The sequence below is a fragment of the Rattus norvegicus genome, chromosome 4 (genome assembly GCF_021556685.1).
Source record: "Rattus norvegicus strain SHRSP/BbbUtx chromosome 4, alternate assembly SHRSP_T2T, whole genome shotgun sequence".
Lineage (NCBI taxonomy): Eukaryota > Metazoa > Chordata > Mammalia > Rodentia > Muridae > Rattus > Rattus norvegicus.
In genome coordinates this window covers 51,436,015-51,458,055 of record NC_141537.1, presented here as the reverse complement: position 1 = coordinate 51,458,055, position 22,041 = coordinate 51,436,015, and the positions used below count along the sequence as shown (strand labels likewise).

At 41.9% G+C, this 22,041-nt stretch overlaps 1 protein-coding gene across 4 annotated transcripts in view; it reads right to left on the bottom strand.

Annotated features, from left to right (window-relative positions):
* Cped1 (cadherin-like and PC-esterase domain containing 1) overlaps window positions 1-22,041 on the bottom strand; it is a 272,255-nt gene that overhangs the window by 151,613 nt on the left and 98,601 nt on the right. For all 4 annotated transcript variants that reach the window (NM_001431795.1, NM_001431796.1, NM_001431797.1 and 1 more), the window contains 2 exon segments: window positions 12,672-12,840; window positions 16,314-16,446. In NM_001431795.1, coding sequence (NP_001418724.1) covers window positions 12,672-12,840; window positions 16,314-16,446 — 302 coding nt within the window.

Below are 22,041 nucleotides of genomic sequence, written 5' to 3'. Positions count from 1 at the left end.
AAAGTGAAAATAAAAACAATAAAGAAATCACAAATGAAGGTAACCCTAGGCATGGAAAACCCAGGAAAGAGATCAGGAGCTAGAGACGATAGCATCACCAACAGAGTATGAGAGGTGGGAGAGAGACTCTGAGGCACTGAAGATACCTTAGAAGATATTGACACATCGGTCCCTAGATTCTCTCTACCAACTCCAGATTTCAATGTGTGTTTGGAGGTGTGGCATAGGTAATGACTAGAAAAGGGACCATAAGAGACAAAGGAGAGATCTTGAGAGGAAGGTGATGGGATAAACGTGCCTTCATCCCATTTGATGCCTCCTCAGTCCGGCATCTCGGTAAATGCCATGATAGCTCAAATGATTGTGAGGAGTCCTCACAGATCATGTCTCATTCTCTCTGTTCTCTTTCTAATCCTAACACCAATTCTCTTCCCTCCCCTCCCCTCCCCTCCTCTCCCCTCCCCTCCCCTCCCCTCCCCTCCCCTCCCCTCCCCTCCCCTCCCTTCTCTTCTCTTCTCTTCTCTTCTCTTCTCTTCTCTTCTCTTCTCTTCTCTTCTCTTCTATCACCCAGATAGAGTTTCTCTGTGTAACAGCCCTGGCTGTCTTAGGACTTGCTTTGTGGACCAGGCTGGCCTTGAACTCTCAGAGACTCCACAGAGATTTCTCTACCTCTGCCTGCAGAGTGTGCAGATATTAAAGGCGTGTGCCCCACACCTGGCTAGTTTGTTTCTACCTCCAAAATATGTCCTTACCTCTCCATTAGGCCCCCATCTCATCCACTTCCTCTGAGCTCCCAGCATCTCATCACGCTGACCTGTGAAGAGGTTCTCCGCCTCTCCTCAGCTTCCTGGCTAGTCTGTTCTGCACACAGCAGCAGTGTGGGTATAAAATGTGCAGTCCCTGTGCCCTGACAGCTCCCACCGTGGGGGAGGGGCTGCATTGATCCCTTGACTGTGAGACGTGTGTGACTCACCTCTTTTCTCTGCAGCGTCCATGTGCACGCTCAGTATTTGTAGTGTTCTGGGAATCTGCAGACTCTCTGCTACCTAGACACTTTGGATTGTCACTTTGCTGGGAATGTTTAGTCCCAGATCTTAAAATACACTTGGTTTGAACAGTATAGATGTCTTTTAGGAAGATATATTTTTTAACCTATCATATACTGGATAACACAATTATTATTTACTCCTTATACGTCCGTTTCATACCTAGTGCTATCAAAGAACTGTAATTACATTTACTTGTTTACATGTAAGTATTTTTACATTTCTGTCCATCAATATGTACAGGAATAAACTCAACAAAAAGCAGAAATTTTATAGTAAGTCACTGGGGCCTAGCTAGCATCATGTGTAGCCCATAGCAGATCCCAATGAGTATCTCAAATGGGATTTTAAAAAACTTGCTTAAGCTATATGAAAACTATTATTATTTCATACATCCTCAATCTGTTAGTTGAGGCTGAAACACTTACCTATGGCCACACTGATCATAAAGCTAGTTTTCCACCTTACGTCCCTTCCCAGTTCTCTACAAAGAGAGCTTTAGGATTTTTTGTTTCCTAGCCTGCATATCCACCTTACAGCTTTCAGACTAGTGATACATTTTTCTCTCCCTTTGGGTAAGACTGCAATCAAATATTTGTTTATTATTCAGTCTGAAAGGAGTCATCACTGGCCTATTCATATTTTAAATCGCATTTCTTTTTACCTTCACAGCAAAGTAAGATGAAATGCGTTTCTTTAGCCTAATGTTTTTCTTTTGTGACTTCTGAGTTTAGATAATGATTGACTCTATGGCTTGAATACAAAAATTTTCCTGGCAACGAACCCAGCAACCAAACCCCGGGAGGATCTTGCACACCTTTTGCACCCTCCAAATCTACATGGGAAAAAGATTCTGTTGTAATAGCAATTTCTGTGAAAGCATCAGCTTGGAATAGACTTTCAGAAAGGAGGCAGGCTCCGGTGCCTGGAACTGCTGGGTGCTGGAAGACACCAGGTGTCGGGAAGCTGAGCAGAAGGGAGCCATGCTGTGAATGGGTTCATGTGGCAAGGGTACCAGCAATCCCTTCTGTTTGTAGTCTCTTTGTCCAAATTTTAAGGATGTATTTCACAGTGTTCATAGGAACTGACTGCACAGGCTTTGGAGTCAGGTAAGTAGGTAGGTAGGTAGGTAGATAGATGATAGATAGATGATAGATAGATAGATAGATAGATAGATAGATGATAGATAGATAGATAGATGGATAGATAGATAGATAGACAGACAGATAGATACATAGATAGATACATAGATACATAGATAGATACATAGATACATAGATAGATACATAGATACATAGATAGATAGATAGATAGATAGATAGATAGATAGATAGATAGATAGATAGATAGAATGAACCTCTGTGTGACACAAAGGGTTGAGGGGGTGTGCCAGTCAAGGTGTCTTTTTTGCAAACAACAAAGCAAAAAAGTATGCCTTTGTGTTGTCCTGGGTACAGAATGTAGCTCTGACCATACGTGAAGAACCCTAAGAGATAGCCCAGTGCTGCCTTGAGTGCCGAGAGAAACCAAAGACACACTTTTGGTTCTGCACCACAGTATTAGCTCATTGGAACAAGCCAATGGCATTCAGCTTAGCAGAATCAACGATTCTAACTGAAACCAAAGGCGTAACACAATAGAAGTAGCTGTCTCACATGTTCAGACTAAAAGCCATTATTAGTAGCTCTACAGTAGTTTCTAAAAAGCTTTGTGTGGAAGCGGGGAAAGAATGTCCAAGGACTGACAAAGTCTGAAATCATCCCGAATAATTTTGTGGCCTAGGCAACTTAAATTGCACTGACGAATTAGCATCTTCCAGCATCTATGCTTAGAAATATGGCCATCCTACTGAAATAACCACAGACAATCATCAAATAACTCCTTGACAATAAATATGTAAAACACAATGGGGAAAAAGGGCCGAATTTCACTGCCTAAGTGTATTCTTTTTTCTATTAGTTAGCTCAGATTATTTCTGCAACACCAGAAGAGGCCGCTTGGGGGCAGTATAGTAATTTTTTTGCATCCTGTAACTATGCCAGTTTCCTTGGTGACAAAAGATAACCGTGTCTTCCAAATGTGAAGCCACATTTTAATATATGGAAGGGAAATGGCTGTATTTCATTTTAAGCTTACAATGCATAAATCACACAAGACAAATGCAAGTCAGATTTTCTCTTGAAGGGAACAAAAGTCTGGCTTCTTTGAGCGGGCAAAGCAGTTTTACCTACTTGGCACATTCGGAGCTATTTTATATTTAGGATTTGCCGCAGACTCTGAGACAGATATCAAGAAATAAGGAAATTGTTAATAGAAAAGTTTTTGAAAGGCAAACGTGCCAAACTTCAAATGCACTAATGGAAACATAACTTTGTTTTTGTACCTTAAGTTAAAATGTAAAAACCGATTGGTGTTCCTTTCTGAGTGAGAACATTTTCTGTAATAATTAAGCACTAAAGGAATCAGGTCCGGTAGACTTCTATTGTTTTCAGTGTTACTTTGTAGTCACTTATCACAATGTAAAGTGTTTTTACTTCTACTGATTCTTTTCCAAAGTTTAACCGGTAGCAACTCTTTCCCAAAGCTTCCTGTGTTAGCTGAAGGCTGGGTTGAATCCTGGACTAAGGGTTTGCTTACTATTTAAGGGAAGAATAACTAAATGTCTCTTCTTATTTAATCAAGTACACTCATCTTTTGGCCCTTTCCCCCTGCTTCTTTACCAATGCTATTTGATTTTTTTTTTTAATGTCTCCTTCTATTTCCCATCAGCAGATGCAATTTAAAATTAGCTCAATGATAGAAACCTGAGGTCAGCCTGGCTGTCAAAGTACAGGGATGAATACTTATAAAATTATACGCCTAAATGCTCCATGTGCCAGCATAGAGTGGGAACGTTCAGGAAGCCTGCAGACAGCTTTGCCCAGTTCCTGGCTGTATCGCTGGAAAATCGCCTTAGCGATTCTTACTCGAAGGAGCGAAGCGAAGAAAGACTTGCAGCTCTTCCAGCTCTGAACATCTTTTTGGACCAACCAGGGCAGTTTTTAAATGTTTGCAGACTAGAAAGAGTGGGGAAGGGACAATGAGAGGCCAACCAAGGCACTGAGTTCTAGGAAGCAACAGGAATCTTGTGTGAGCTGTTGCACAGTTTCCTGGCTACAGACACCCCACAATGCATTGCACATTTAAGATGTAAGAAGATAGACTTTGAGCCAAGTGTAGTGGCTCGCACCTGCCTGCAACCCCTGAGCTTGGAAGACAGCATAAAAAATCTGTCTTAATTCCAGATCAGACGCTACCGATAAGACCCCAACTCAAAGAGCAAAAGAAAGGTTTAAAACCTATTTTTGGAAACCCTCATCACAAGAATCATGACCATTTGAGAAAGATGGTTATTTTTATTCTTTAAACATTATATTATATTTATACACATGGCACTCTAGGAGTGTGTGCACTTTTCACCTTTTTTATGTATTAGTTAAAAATAAATTTAATGTAACTATTAAAGGTACTATAAGATTTTTCAGAAATTAAAACTGTTTTCCTTTATGAATGCCTAGAATGTTCCAGAACACTCTTTAGATTAGGCCTTTTCTCTTATGGCAAGGATGACTTATCTTATAGAAATATGGTCCTATAGGTACAACAGAAATCGGGATGTCATTTTTATGCTAGAAAGAGCTACACAGATTCATTATCCAGAGCCCCTGGGAAGTACACAGGCTCCAGTATATGGAGTAACACTTACATTTGTCCCTTCTCCAGGGACTTTCTCTCCACTGTGACCCCATTAGCTTAGGCTTCGTATAGAACAAGAGAGCAGGGTAGTTGTGCAGGCATGAGGCCACACACATCTAATGTACACAAGAGAGCTCCTTTCCCATCTCCTGGTCGCTCTGAAGGAATTCTCCTATCTCCCCTGACATCACACTGAACCCTTGCATGTTAACTCACCTCCATATTTTCATATATCAATAACTATCTAACATTAAAGGGAGTAATATTTGCTAGCAATTATTAATTGGGCTGAGATTCATGGATTTGCACTTCTGTTGTCACTATTTTACATTATGTATGCATTTAACCTTCCCACAGAATGCTAAAGACACACGTACCTGTTACCATTTCCTTATACATTAATGTTGTTTTAATTGCCCAGAGAAGAATTCCACTGTGTTTAGGAGGCAGGGCATGCACTCAGGATTAGAGACAGTCATTAGGACAGGAGCCCTATGCTTGGCATGAATAACTCGCATAAACAGGACTGGCTAGGCTGCAGAGATGTCCCAGTGGCTAAGAGCACTTGCTGCTCTTACAGAGGACCGAGTTCAGGTTCCAGCACCATATACTGAGTCACAATCATCTGTAGCTCCAGTTTCAGGGACTTCAATGCCCTCTTCTGACTTCTATGGGCAATGTACACACATGTCACACACACACACACACACACACACACACACACACACACACACAAAGGCTCACACCACATGTTCTGTCTATCTTAGGACTTGCAGCAAGAAGATTTGTCGCATAGGTAATCCCTCAGTCGTGGACTAGATCTCTGAGCCATGATTGATTTTATAACTTCCCAGTCTGCAGTGTGAACAGCAGTGGAAAGCACACTAAAATATTGCCAGTTCATTATACCTGTCAGTTGATGACATTCATTCTGAACAGATAGTACATGGACATTAATAAAATGCCTGTAAATTAATCACATGTTTGTTTGTTCTCCCAAATCAGAGGTTTTGATGTTAGTATCACTTGCGAATTTACTTTTCTATTGCTGTCATAAAACACCGTGACCAAGGAAACTTGTAGAAGGAGGGATTTATTTGGGCTTATGGTTCCAGAGGAGAAGAGTCCATCACCATAATAGATGAAAAATGCAACAGCAAAAGGTCACCCCAGCTAGAGGAGCAAGTTGAGAGCTGGTATCCTCAACCACAGACAGGGAGCAGAGACTGAACTGGGAATGGAGCATGGTTTCTGAAGCCTCACGCTTGCGCATCCCCAGAGTGACCTGCTTCACCCAGCAAAGCCACGCCTCTTAAATCTATCCAAACGGCCCCACCAATTACGGACTGAGTACTCAAATGCCTGAGCCTATGGGGAACATGTCATCCAGGCCACCACACTGTCAACGGGTACCATTAATTCAAACGATGGTGTTAGCCATTAATAACACTGTGGGAGAGTCCATGACCATTGTATGGGTTTCTCAGACACAGACTCAGGGCCTATCTCTCTGAAGTCGATGGTCATGTGATAAAATTGCCACGTTTGACTGGAAAAAAAAAGCCACGATTAACGCATCATTCTCTTCCTATTTAGGAGAATAATTTAAGATCAATCTTAAGAATTAATGAGCCTTCAAAATTATCTGACAAATCTTTTGTGGAGTACGGTTGGAAATGAATTAATGGGTAAAATGCTTTTGAGAAAACAAAATTACCATCAACGACATGAATTATTTTGAATTCACTGGAAATAAATAATAATAGTAACACTATTGTGAGATGATTAGATAAGCATTTGGTGGTTATTAGTTATTCTCTCCTTGAACATCGCTCCTATTTGCCTAATGCTGATTATCTGTGATTTCCACTTCTAGAAAACCAAACTTAGCACGAGCACTTGAACACAAGCAGGCATTGGCTAAGTGATACGTCAACTCATTTTACACACTCTTGGGAGCTGACGTTTATTCACATCCCTCCTACCGATGACATAAATCTCTCAGGCCTACTGAAGGGCCAGATGCTCAGTGAAAGGCTTTTACAAGGTGTGCTCCACAGCCTGCAGTGTCAGACATAAAAAGGAACACCGGAGAAGAACGCTTGCTACGGTTGAAACCATAGTGTAGCTTTATTACTCTCTCCAAAGACACTGCTCCTCTTTACCCTGGCATTGCATTAGCTGTCTCACCTGGCGTTGTCAAAGCCCCTGCACCAATGGGGCTAACTCCAATCCTGCCACCGCGTCATAATGCCAAATGGAAAAAGAAATAAGGGATCTATGCGCCTGTGCTAAGTTCTGGGCTCTCCTCTTTACACACTTTGCAGAGTTCATTGATACACAATGAACGGCAGGTCCCAGACATGGCATGGTCCCCCAGAGTGGGGGTCAGCGATTAGGAACCAGTGAGCCATCACAGTTGCTCGCTTTAACTTTGTTTTCTGCTGGGGACAGCGTACGATGACAGGGACGCCAGCAGTAGGCCGGGATGGAGACACCTCAGAAGCCCGCGGCAGCTCCTTGTAAAAACTGGTTGTTCCCATTTCCCCTAACCTTAGCCCTGGACAACGGCTGCATAGATTCCATTTGTGCGCGACTGCCTTTCAGTTGGCCTTGGTGTGCAAAATTATTCTATTATATCTGACTTTCCTACTTCTTGCTCCTTCTGCTCTGGTGAATTCTGTGAAACTAGATGTTCCTTGATATTATGATTCTTAAACAATTGGAAATTGAGGCTTAGCAATGGCCCAGGTGTATGCTGTGTGTTCTCATCTTAGAAACAATGGAGTAACTGCACAATAGTAGTTCCAGATTAATGCTTGACTTGCAAGGAAACTTTAAAGAAATTATTAGAAAATGAATTAGAGCCAACATTGGGACCCTAAGAAAGGAAAAAGTTATTGAAGTTAGGAAATAAGTTTTATATAACATTTGAGAGTGGTTCCTGGATAAGGAAGTATAGAATATATAAAATTATATACTAGTAAAACTAAGTCAAAATACTGGGACTCTTATGAGAGTCATTGTGTGCAAGGAGCAGAAAGCTAGCGGAACCACTGAGTTAAGGGTTAACTTGATTCTTTCTGGCCACTGCCTGGCAGCTTTGTCTATGTCATTTATCATTAGAGCTTCACAGGAAAATGCAAGTAGCTGACCTAGGAGCTCTGAGCTCTGAAGTATAATAAGTTAAAAGTTAAAGTTTAAATAATGATAAGTTTACAATTATTATTATTATTATGGCCACAGGCCTGGGAATAGGGGAAGCTTGAAACTTTGGGGAGCAATTGTAATTCTTAGTTCTCTGTGGGATGTGGTTATTCTTCTGAATTTGATTTGGCAATGATTATACCATGTCTTTTTTTCTATCTACTTTTGAATTATCAATGAAAGACTGGGGCAAGAGAAAGGCTGGAGAGCATGAGAGAGAGAGTGAGTGAACATGTGAAGAGTGAACGAGAGAGGGCATGAGGGAGAGAAGGTGAGAGCGAGTGAGCGAGCATGAGAAGAGACTGTAAAGAGTGAGTGAAGAGAGAATGTGAGGTGTGTGTGTGAAGATTGTGTGTGTGAGTGAAAGGAGAGTGCATGTGGTGTGTGTGAGATATGTGTGTGAATATGTATGAAGATTGTGTGTGAGAATGAAAGGGTAATGAACAGAGGTGTGCATGAGTGTGGGAGTTTGAGAAAAGAAAGCCGCAATAAAAAATAGCAGAGTACACAAGGGAATGCAGAGTGTGTGCAGCCTCAAGCTGAGAGAGAGAGAGAGAGAGAGAGAGAGAGAGAGAGAGAGAGAGAGACACTTTAAGCCTTAAAATTGCCTGTCAGTTTGTATCCAAAGAGTAGTCTGTGTATATTTATTATGCGCCATCCAGATGTCCCTGCTTCCAGTTGAGAACTCCGATCCTGTGTCGAGGCTGGACCCCGGCAGCTTTTCCACTGATGATCCTCACTTGAGAAATGGCCACGTCCCTCAGATTTTTCTTCAGATTTTAAATCAAAGTGCCCAGGAATCTGGGTGGTGGCAGCCATCTATGGCATGTACTAGAAAGCACCATTACCACCCATGTGTCATTTGCCCACACAATTTATACCACAGTAAAGCAGAGTGGCTAGCCTTAGAGCGGTCAGGAGTAAAGTAGACTCAAGCAGTTTCTTCACACAACCAAAAAGTTCCAAATGAACTTTAATTCCATTCCACAAAGATGAATGCATCGGAAGATGATTATATGCGAGGGCTATCCCCTTATAAATTTTTACTTGACATCCCATATGTCAAACAAATTTATATCTGGTATCAAGTATATGATAGTTGATCAGTGACTTCATGTAGGTTAGGCTTCAAATGGACAAAAATAAGGCTCTGACAAGTTTCCTGCCTGGAGGCACAAATCACTTTACATTACGTTTTCATCAAAACTGCCAACTACAATCACAGGTGCAAAGAATCTTCCAGCCTCATAAAAAAGTTACAGACGGCAGAGATTTCTCTCTGCTGGGTGACTCCAGATTCTGTGATTTACAGCGACTAAAGGGATAACTCATGACTTTTTACTCTAAGAACCGAGTCTAAATTTATGACATTTCTCACTGTTAATCTGTGTGATTTGTGTGTGAAGACAGCTGTGGATGCAACTAACTAAAAGTAACACTTAGAAAGTCCGTGAAAGGCTCCACTCAAGTCTCCGGAAGCTTTGAAGGAAGGGAGCAGGACATTTTTTGAATGAAATATTGCACAGTGTTGAACCCATTCAAACAATAATAATGCCATGACAGAGGTGTATCTGATCACTTCAGTTCCCAGGAGAGGACACAGTGAACCAACGCCGTATTTGCCTTTTGTCTGTTCCTGGTTTTTCTACCTACTCCTTTTGAGTATGAGCGTCCTCTGAGTGACTTGACACGTCACTGAAGACTTTAAATATTTTCATCCCAACGTGACTTTTTAAAGTTCAGTTAATACGTTTTATTATTTCTCAAGTTTGTGTGTCTTGATATTTTTTCATCTGCTCCTGGAGTGCTCACAGATAAAGCATCTCAGCAGCAGGCCTAATTGGAAATAAATGAGCTCACAGTCTTATCTCTCACTGCCTTTGTGTTGCGGTGAACTGCCAGGATGCTCTATACACAGCCACCGCTAACCAGTTTAGTGGGGTTACCTCACTGAATAGGGAATAAATCACTGCTGATCTAACTAAATAATTCTGCCTCTGAATAGAGGGTTTGTTCCACGAACACGCGCACACACACACACACACACACACACACACACACACACGCACACACACACACCTTATGAAATTTAAGAACAGAGCACATCAGCATGCTGATATAACATGATTAGTCTTGAGTGAGTTTGTTTACATTTTGTTCTCCACATTGACGTGAAGAGACTTCTGTGTATTTTTACACATCTTAAAATACCAGAAGGAAAGTGTTTTCCACAATAAAAAACAGACCAGCTGAAGGAGTATGGCCTTATATTGTGAAGCTTAAGAACTCAGGTGAAGAGTAAATAAACACCACCCTTGTCTTCTGAACGCTGCACTGTCGAGCATAACGTTGACCTACTAAGGAAACAGTCACCTTATGTCTGTTAGCTCAGAAAGCCATTCTATCTCAACCTGAGAGCAGATAACGGTATCTTAGGGGTAATCAGCAAGGTCTTTTAAAAGATAAATCCAAAGAACAGAAAGAAACTGGCAAGGGCTGCATGTTTTCCTGTGCCACAGCCACTGCTCACAGCTGTCCCAAAGATACAGCAGAAAAGGGAAAAGGAGAAAACAGTGAATGGAGCCGGAAATGTGCAGAAAACTGACTTCCCTGGACTTCAGGGAAAGCGTAAATAAAACAGCTGCAGAAAATGTATCTGAGGTCATTTCTACCACAGTGGGTGGACTGGCTCCTTCATAAGCAGAAAAGGAGAAACTTCTTGGGTTAATTAAGATCTTGGGTTTCCCATCAGAAAGGTAAACTAGCGTAGATAAAATGAGAATGAGGGATGGGTTGGAATGAAACTTCAAAGCTTGTGCCAAAGGCATTCTGAAAGCAATTTTGAGTTGGCCTAGCCTGTGGCAGCCATGGGCAGGGGAGTGTACAGGCCGATGAGGGAGTTGCTGGAGGCCACAGGAGAGTGTCAGTGAAAGGAAAGGACTTGGACTTCCCTACTTCCTCTGCTGTGTTGTGTTGCTGCTGCTGTCTCTCTTCCCATCACGCTCCCTTCTGGGATGCTGAGTTGCAGGTCCAGGACTTTAGGATAATGTCCTGCTCAGGTGAGTGGTTGAGGTATGTGGTCTTCTACTTTATTAACTTACTTATCAGTCATACGCACTTTTAATTTTTAACCTTGTTTACTCTCAAACCGCCAGCCACCTTCACTGTCTCAGTGTTCTATTGCTGTGAAGAGACACCCTGGTCAAGACAACTTATAAAGGAAGGCCTTTACATGGGGGTTTGCTTAGAGAGTTAGTCCATGATTGTCATGCTGGAGGGATCTGTGGCAGGCAGACAGGCAGGCAGGCAGGCAGCAGGCAGACAGGCAGGCATGGCATTTTAGCAGTAGCTGAGATCTTGCATCCTGATCCACAGGCAGCAGGCAGATAAAGACAGGGACTAGTGCGAGTTTTTGAAACTTCAAAGTCCTCCTTAGTGACTAACCTCCTCCAAGAAACTCACACCTCATAATCCTTCCCAACCAGTTCTCCCATCTGAGGACCAAGCATTCAAACAGATAAGCCTGTGGGGGCCATTCTCATTCAAAACACCACGTTCACAATCTTGGATTACATAATGACAATCGCAGTGTGCTTCCTCTCAGGGCTTTTCTGAATCTGAAAATTTGGGGAAGGGGGAGGGTAAAATTCAGAACCATCAAATGGCAGCGTCATGTCATCAAAGTAACTCTTCAGGGCTTGGTATTTTCCCTCCTCGCCTTTGCTCACACAGAAAGGCTGGTCTTTCCCAAATACTATCCCAACTGGACTACCCAAATCCACAGAAGGTAGCAAGGTAGCGCGTTTAAGGGCTTGAGCCATCAATCCTGCTGCTAGGGCTGAAGGATACCTACAGCTGTTACTAGATCTGTGAGTTTTTCGTTACAATGTTTAAATGAACAATTAAAGTGTCACTGTTACTGGAACCCTTTTGAGAGTTCAGAACGTAATCGACATAAGGCAAATTCAGAAAAAGAAGTCATCCCATCACTTTTGGTCCTCAAGACCATAAACAGCCATTGTGCCTTCTTGTGGTTTCTTTCTGTTCTCTCCTGTCTTCAATACTCTGAACAACGATTCTTGCACAATCCAAGTTCTATCCAATGTGTTTGCAAGGAACTTATTTTGAACCAAGTTAACTCAGATTTCCTCTTATAACTCAACTTTTCGGAGACATTAGTAAGCTCTTCCTGTAAACACCCTCATTATCTCTGATACCACGGCTTGTAACATTAGGCACGTTTCATGGTATTTTCCACCCAGCCAATACTGTCAGTATCGACTGATGTAATGAAACAGCCATTGAGTTTCCTAAAGACGGAGCAGAAAGTGTAAAGCCTAAATTATATTTTCATTTGTTACACTGACTATATATTTTTTTTCTTAAGTAAATGGAAAAACCAGGAAAAACAGAGAACAGGCAAGAAGCTGCTGGGTAATAGGTAAAAGAACTGATGGTGGACTGAGGAGAGAGGGAAAAAGGGATCCTTAGTGAATTAAGCTATTTCCAGCTCATTTTTGAACTTGCACGTATTAAATGAAAATGTCTCCTTGCAGCAATAAAAAAGATGCAATCTTTGTTCAAAGAGGTTTGATTGCCATAAAGGTCAGAGAATGGCAGCCCGACTCGTTTTACTTATCTTCCGCGTTCTGCGTGAACCGACAGCTTCCGTAGGATCTTTACCTTGACGGTGAAGCGTTTCTTCTTCGGGGGGCTCCATACCGTGCCAGTTGAATGAATGAAGGCACGCAAGGGCCTTAAGGAGGTCACCAACACATACGCTTTAAGAATCACAGATAGCTCTTCTGCTCTGAAGATTGCTTCACGCGGAGCAACGAGTGTAGTCTGATTCCTAAAAAAATAAATCATAGTGCTGCATTTAAAATTGAGTATGCGATGGGTGAATGAACTAAACCTTGATAAACTCCTCCCATCCCCCCTTGGAGCCCAGTCCCAGTCAGTGGCTTTCCTGAACCGATTGCAACTGTGGATTTTTCTCTCACCACCAGGGGGTGTACAGGCACAGAGACAGGCCGTCGATGGGTAGAGGTCTTCAGACTGGATGACTGAATCAAACGATTTTCCCCCAAAGGAAAACAGTACTTAGACTAATGTTTAAAATTTTCTGAAAATTAAATTAGTCACCCTCTCCGTGACCTCGGATTCGTGGGGCTGTTTGAGCAGGAACGAATGAGTAAATGTGGGTGAGAAACACTCCCCCTCCCCTGCTTTCTTGGATGCTCTCTTCTGTTTGTGCAGAGGTTGAATTATTTAACAGCAGACAGGCCATCAAGAATATGCTTGAATGGGCTGGAGAGATGGCTCAGCCGTTAAAGGCTAGGCTCACAACCAAATATATAAGAATATGCTTGAATACTTCCCTGACTACTGCACATCTACGTAACAAACACCCCTCATTCCAGAAAAATAAACGTCAACTTAAAGAAAGCAATAAACAGTTCTTGTTCCCTGTTTTGTGATGAAACAAACACACTTCCGGAGTAAGCCGTACCAAAATATAAAATTATTTGTATTTCTGTGCCGTGTCTATATGTTGAGAATCTAATTCTAATCAACAGTATGTGGCCTGTGTTTGTGAAAACTGCGGAAGTTAAAATATTATGCAGGAGCTGCAAATGGTTTCTCCATAAAGACTATTCAATGCTGAAACACTATCTAGTAATCATACAAGCAGATGAGGCAAACTCATTTATGTCTTGAATGGCATAATTAAAATACGTATTTTCCTCCTGTGATCTATACACGCTCTAAAATCCTTTACTTGGATTCTGTAGAATTTAGGAAGGCAGGGAGGGACCATTGGTGGGGAGAGGAAAGAAAGATCTTAAGGGAGGGAGGACGGTAGAACAGGGGTGATATGAAAGAAAGGGGAAACGTGGAGGGAGGTTTAAGTGGGGAGAGGAGTGAGAGAGAAGGGCAGAGGAGGAGACTGGGGAGGGATAACCAATACTAAAGATATTCAAAATAAGCCATGGGAAACCCACTGTTTTATAAAGTTCATTTTCCATACAAGAGTTTCATCAGAACAGGGCAGGGTATGATGCTCCTCCCAGCAGTCATAGATTACAAAATAAAAGCCCAGTGCATTGTGGGATGCCTCCCTAACGTAGTTGATCAGGAGTGACTCAGAGATCTTCCAATAACGCAGGCAGTGGCCATTGTACTCGGTTACCGACCAGGACCAGATGGTGAGATTCTATTGCTAATGACACCGCACACTTGGGTCACAGGACGTGGAGGGATCAAGTTGGTACTGACCTGGGAAGCTTCCTTCCCTGATAGCCAGTGTTTGTAGTACTCGAAAGAGCTATGTGTAGATTCCTGAGGCAGGGGATTGTCATCCACTGTCCTGCCCAATAGTAACAACTACAATAATGGCTTAGGTGGCAAAATGTGCCCATAGGAGCAATAGTGGTATAAATGTTATTGGTAAGCAACCGCCTTTCACTTGGACTTACCTATGGCGTTTTCCACAGAAGGAAATGGATGTCTACTACTGTGAATCTGGCCAGGAATATGCCTGGAGAGCTCACAGGCTCCAGGGTTAAACCTGCTACTAGTTTGTTAAATGGATGGCGTATCAAACTGCTCTCTACTCCCATTTCTATATCCATAGATGAGTGAAGCTCTCAGGTCTCATCAGTGAGGTTTCTTTGTGGACAGTGGTTAATGCAGAGACTCACAACTTGTCTCGGTGCAGAAGGTGAGTGTCAGTGGGATGCTCAGGACATCCGTGTTATCTCTGCCCCACAGAAGAGGAAGGCGAAGGACTGTAAGAGCCGGAGCTCAGGGTGGACCAGACTGAAACTGCTGAGTTCATGACCTCACAGCTTTGGTTCTGCCATCAATAGACCTGAGTAAGATCAAGCCAATCAACCATCCACCACGAGGCAGGGAGGGTCCGACAAGCCCAGTCCTAACTGAAGAGCGATTGATGGCTGATGGCTTAAGAGAAGAGTCTGTTTCCTTTAAGAATGTGACCTCTGGTAGGTTGATTAAGCTCTAGTGGATGGTTCCTCACTCATGACTATATAAGTGGTACAAAGTACTATATAAGTAGTAAAATGAATGAATGAATGAATGAATGAATGAATGAATAAATAAATAAATAAATAAAAGCATGACACTGTTGGGGGGGTGACTGATGGATCTCAGAGATGTTAGGAGGAAGAAAGGTAGAGATTAGGATCAAAATACATTACATAAAATTCTCAAAGAATAATACAAATGTTATATTTAAAATATCCTTTCCTGGGCCATCCAGAGACTACCCCACCTGGGGATCTAGCCCATATGCAGTCACCAAACCCAGTCACTATTGGGGATGCCAAGAAGTGCTTCCTGACAGGAGTCTGATATAGCTGTCTCCTGAGAAGCTCTGCCAGACCCTGACAAATACAAATGCAGATGCTCACAGCCAACCATCGGACTGAGAACAGGGTCCCCAATGGAGGAGTTAGAGAAAGGATTGAAGAAGCTGAAGGGGCTTGCGACCCCATAAAAACAACAATACTAACTAACCAGAACTCACCATCCAAACCACCAACCAAAGAGTACGTATGGAGTGACCCATGTCTCCAGCCACATATGTAGCAGAGGATAGCCTTGTTGGGCATCAATAGGAGGAGAAGCCCTTGGTCCTGTGAAGGCTCAATGCCACAGTGTGGGAAAATGTCAGGGTGGGGATGTGGGAGGGAGGGAGTGCGTAGGTGGGTGGGGGAGTACCCTCACAGAACCGGGGAAGGGAGAAGTGATAGGGGGTTTCCTGAGGGGAAACTGAGAAAGGAGATAACATTTGAAATGTAAATAAAGAAAATATCCAATAAAAATATTTAAAAGATATTCTTTCCTGGAAATACCTTGGGTAACTTGATACCTTTTCTTAGATCGTAGAAGTCATAAAACTTTAATAGCTAAGAAAAATCCATTCAGCCATATTCAAAGACTAAAGCAATGTCATGCAGATATAAAATAGAAGTTAAAATTTTATAGTTTTCCATTGTCAAGGTTCTAAATTCAATTTACATTAATGTAACTTACTAGCTAAGAGTCCAATTTACCCAAATGTTTATTCTACAGAAGCAGAAATTTGAATTAGTCTAGAAGAAAGTCAATGATGTCATTCCCTCTTAAGCCACAATGACTGGGCATTCTTTTGAGCGGGGCCTAGCAATTTACCAAGTCACAATCTTCCCCCCTGCCCCATCCCAATGCCCAAGCTCTGAGATCCGAGTTCTAGGGTTTTGTTTTTTACTTGCTGCCTACAAAATGTGTTGGATAGAACATCCCACACCATTATCTTACAACTGTTCGCGTTGCCAGTTCCATGGTTTCCATATACGTGGCTTCTCTGCTTTTGAGAGATGACTGGAAACACTCAGCCGTGACTGTGTCCCCTGACCCAGGCACACAGAAGAACTCACTGGAAGTCGCAGTTCTGAAAAGAGTCACAAGCAAAAGACAGTCATTCTTGCTGGTTCCTCCTGGAGCTGCTTCTAAATTACAGTGTACTGGACTGGAGAGTCCACCCCTCCATTCTGAAGTCAGGATGCATCAACGAAGTAAGAAACTATGATCAAAGAGGAGTTTGTTTTGGAGGGTTCTTTGTTTGTTTGTCCCCACCACCACTGCCACCATCATCAGGAAAACAATGGTAGTAACTGGTTTTCTCAATTTGCTTGCTCAAAAGGGAAGATAGGTTCATATTTCTAACCTTCCAACCTCAAGCTGACCTACATCCACACTGCTGAGGACGCTCTGTCACCGATAGGAAGGTAGCTGTAGGCACTGACTGTTTGAGGTGTGAACAGAACTCAGAGAGGGAGTTGATTTCCTAACAGTACATTGCTTCCTATACTTACGTTGGTTGTGCCTCGTGACCTCGATCCCCTCACAGGGGCCTTTATTTCGAAAAGATTTAAGTTTACGCAAATGGAGAGAAGCTATGTCATACTTCAGAAAGGTCATACTGAATTATTTAAAAAGTGAAAATTTTGGATATGCTTAGTAAGAGGACCCAGTAGTTACAAAAAGCTGTAGAATTAAAACGAAAAGCCTCCTCCATCAGCAGTGAGGGCTTGAGCATCAGCTTTTAAAATCCAGAGGAGCACAGGACATCTGGAGCATTTTACTGTTTCTGAAACATAAATGGATACAACTGAGATAACTAACGATGTGCCTATACTAACCTAGATGCCTAAGGATTTGGTTTTTAATATATAAGAGAGACATCTCCATGGTCCATGCCTGGCTTATTTCCCAGGTTTATGTAGAATTACTCCACACACTCTTCTCAGTAGCTTACAGTATTTCATTCATGTGTGTGTGTGTGTGTGTGTGTGTGTGTGTGTGTGTGTGTAATTGATTAGGACATTCTTCTCTTCTGTGCACTTACTTTTAAAATGTGTTTCCCGTGACATTTTCATAACACTGTGAGGAACATTCTCACACACCTATTTTGGTGTACCTATACAAGTTTGCCCGAATTCTTCTAGGCATGTAGATTCACCAGGTCAATAGGCAAATGTGTCGTAACTTTATTAGACATTATCAAATTACCCCTTCAAATACTTATCCCAATTTCTATACCATCCCAGAGTGTGTGGGACTTGTTTTACCCCCGGGTCACAATACTTTATTTTTAAGTCAGACAATTTATCTAGGTCTCAAAATGAAGCAAAGCCTTTAATTTTCCCCCCTCTGGTACACACTCCATCAATGCCATCATAGTCTAATTTAAAACATCTCACCCTCCCAAGTAAAAGTCACAGACGTAGGACTGTCTGATGCTTTCCCATAGGCCACTGTAACACAGTGTGATTGTGCCAGAAAGTGCCGATAACCTATTCGTAAGGCTCCCTTAGCAATGAGGTTCCGTGTATCACAACAGCAGAACTGAAGTTAGAAAAATTGCTTTGGTTTTAAGTTGACAAATGAAAAAGCATAGAAGTTAATTTCTCTCCTTGGAAATCACAACCTCACATTTTTTAAATTCACATTGTGTGTGTGTGCGTGTGTGTGTGTGTGTGTGTGTGTGTGTGTGTGTGTGCGCGCGTGCGCGTGCGCGTGCAGGTGCCTGTGTAGGTTTAAGAATAACTCATAGGAGTTAGTTTGTCTCCATCTGGCATGTGTGCAAGTCTCAGGGCCTGAACTCAGACAGTCAAGCTTGGAAATGAGCACCTTTACCCAGGGAGCCATCTGACTGACCTAGAAACCACAGCTTTGAAAAGGTTGATAATGGGAGCCAAGGTATGCAGCCTAGTGGTAGAGCATGCATTTAGTATATACATGACCTTGGCTAAAACCCTTGGCTATGCAAGAAAAGTCAAATGTCCACTAAATTCCTCAATCTTGTACAAAGAAAATAAATATTCTCAATTAAAATTTCACTGGATATAGTTATTTGTCAGAAGTTATTACTGGGGAACTCCTTTGTAGCTCTCTTTGATGTGGGGTGAGAATAATGTCATTGATTCTAATTTCCCTCATCCTTGCCACAAGAGGCCCAGCGTTCGAAGTCTATGCACAGTTGCATTTGCAGAAGCTAGACAGCCTAGTTTTACTAGGCTAATAACCTAATGGTGTCATGAAGGGAGTGTCAGATAGAAAGAACAAATGAGAAAACAGAACTCTGTCCCCCTTTGCTCGTTTGTTTCAAGTGGTGGAGATACAGGAGATGCTGGAAGAATGGAGGTGAGAATTACCAAGGCTATGTAAAGCTCCTTCATTCACCCCTAAACTGAGATGCAATATCAGAATTCAATACTGATTTTAAAAATTTATAGTAATGTTCAAAACTTACACATGAGTTGATAAACTCCGGGCTTCCTTTATATTATTTAAGACTTGTTCATTATTTTGTGATTCTCATAAAACAATGACAAAACCCTTTTGCAATTTGTTATAGCTTGATATCAAAATGGACTCTTATTCTATTTGAATATGGGGAAATGAGCAGACATAAACTCCACTAATATATAGAAAAAGTGGCTGTGTTTCTTGGAAGTGTTATAAATGGTTGTGAACACAGTTATCTTATGTTACATAACAGAATCAGATATTGTTGGAGGGGCCTTTTAGGTCTTTGGTGTTTCCATCCAATGTGTTTTTCAATAGGTTAGCCCACCCACTTCCTTCCTTTTCTACGTCCCCCCTCCTAAACCCTAGACACATGCAGAAAGTCTAGAATTCTCCCTCATAGTACAGCTGAAAATATCTTCTGTATTTTTAAGGAATTTGGGAGATGAAGGACTCTGTCCCATGGGTAGTCTTCCAAATAATTCTCTAATTCGCTCACATGGGGTAGTTGAAATGTTTCATAGGCAATTGAATGTGAAATGCCTCGCACGTATCTGTTAGGTTTCCTTGCCCATGGTCCAGAGTCAGAGTGTATAATAGATTCAGATGGGAAATGCCATCCAGTGAGTAGTGCTGCGCTTTTATTTAGTGCCTACTCTTAGTTCATTTCAGAGAGCACCGAAGCCTGTAAGCTTACGAGTCGCCTGGAGTCAAACCGGACCATTTCTTAGGGATGCAGCAAGGCTGCCTTGCTCATGCCTTTTAATATGTAGTAGAATGTGGCCGAGCGCCTGCTGACTGGGGTGGTGTTGTGTGAACAGGAAGACCCAGCCAGAAGTAAAAGGCCTGTCTTTGCGTTTCTGCTCTTGCCAGGCAACAATGGGCTTGTGACCCTGTTGAGGAGTCTTCTAGATTCCAGGATGTGAATTCCATGAGTTGTCTAAACTTTTCATAGTCCTAAAACAAGGCTGACCCATTCCTGTGAGCAATGAAATAGTTTGGAGACGGTTAGCCAACTTAAGGTTACAAACCAAAATGTTACCCTGAGGAACTAAAAATACTTTCCCTTGGTTAGTAATCCCTCCCGCTCTGTGCAGCATGTAATTATGTACAGCACAGGTAAAGACTAAACACTGGAAAACATGTGTACTGGAAAAGATGAGCTGCCAATTTTCTGGTGTATTTGATTTAATGTTTTGCCCCATAGCTAGTAATTAATATGAAAGCAATAGCGAAAGTATCATTATGTTTCACCAATGTTTGGATGTTGTCTTGCATTTCTTATTAAGAAACTAAATACAGTGTTTTGTGTTTTAAATTTACAGGGAAGATGAACATCCTTGATTAGCAATTAATAATGATTTGAGATTAGCAGTATAAATAAGTATAGTTATGAGTATTAATTGCTACTCCTGCCTGTGGGCATTTACAAATGTAAATGCTTGTCTTGCAGGTATAAAAGCTACACAAATATAACCTTAAACCTCACGTGTATCACAAATATGACTTTAGAAATGCACACGTTGAAGTCACATGCAGGAATAACTTCTATTGCAGCCATTAAGTAAAGACTACAGGTAGAGGGGCACATGTATTTCCAAGGCAAGAAAGATAGGGAATAAATGACCCACCATTTTCTACCCCTAAGCCTGAGCTCTTGCTAGCACGCAAGGCCAAGTAACCCACATGGATGGAGGCTGTGAAAGACAGGCATCTAGAGAGAGGCCTAGAGGGAACTGCAGGGGTAAATGGAGGGGATCCAACACAAATACCACACTCGGAAAAAGGAGCTGTATCCACAGTTCTCTCCGCCATGTTTCTATGAGTTCACATGTAGGAAAAAAATAAAAGAGAATCTACAACAAGAGTATTTACATAGGGCAGCAGGCGATGGCTTAGACTGAACCATATGGAATTGCTGTTTCTAAGTAAAAACAGTAGACATTGGTCAAATATCAGCAATTGCACAGTGGTCCACCCAATGTTTCTTTTACTACACCACAGGACCTACTGGAGAGAAAAACATCAAAAATGTGTAATCAGGTAACATTGGGTGCCTGGACTCAGGGAACATCATGGAAGACTGGGCAGAAAGTTCTAAGGGTCAGAGGTCAGGGAAGACCTGAGGGACACAGTGTCATTTGACCATGCCAGGTACTGCTGTACTCATGAACTCATAGCAGCTATGATTATCTGCCTAAGACCTGTGAAATCTTAAGTTAGTAAATAGTCCAACATTTGAGTGTGGGACAGGTCCATGAGTCCCTACCTCTCTTTGAGGAACAATTGACAGTCAACGGATGATAGGGGAGGGAGAGTGAGCTTTCTTTAAGTGTGTCGGACCCTGATAAGTCTACAGTGTTCCAGGGGGTAGCCCAACACTCAAGGGCATATGGGTAACACTAATTGGATACAGACAAATGGGATATTGGTAGAGTAAAAGGGAATCCAAGAGGAGTCAGGGAAGTGAGTGTGATCAACATATATTGCATAAAACATATAAAAATATAAAAGATTATAGGGGGAACAAATATTCATAGGAAGAGATATGGAGACAAGGTTTGGAGCAGAGACTGAAGGAATGGCCTACCTGGAGATACAACCACCAAATCTAGACAATATTGATGCAGTCAAGAAGTACAGGCTGACAAGAACCTGATATATATATATTTGTTGCAAACAACAAATTTGCTTGCAATATTTGTTGCAATATTTTCTTGCAACCCCATAAGAACAATAATACCAACCAATCAGAGCTCCCAGGGACTAAACCACTAGCCGAAGACTACACATGGACAGACCCATGGTTCCAGCTGCATATGTAGCAGAAGATGGCCTTGTTGGGCACCAATGGGAGGAGAAGCTCTTGGTCCTGACAAGGCTGGACCATAGGGAGATGGGAAGGGGTGAGTGGTTGGGTGAAAAACCCCCTTACAGAAGAAGAGGGAGGGGAATGGGATTGGGGGCATATGGATGGGACACTGGGAAATGGAATAACATTTGAAATGTAAATAAAAATATCCAATAAAAAATATTCTTCAGGAATAATCTGTAGTCTATAAGGTTTTATCTTGATGTCATCTTTAAAATTCCTAGAATTCAAAAAATATAAAAGAGTTAATAAAATATTATTTTAAAAATCAAAACTGATTCTAGTAAGAGCACATAATCACACAACACGCAACTGAAAGTACCTACAGGTTGGTCACCTCTTTTTAAGAAAGAGGTGACCCTG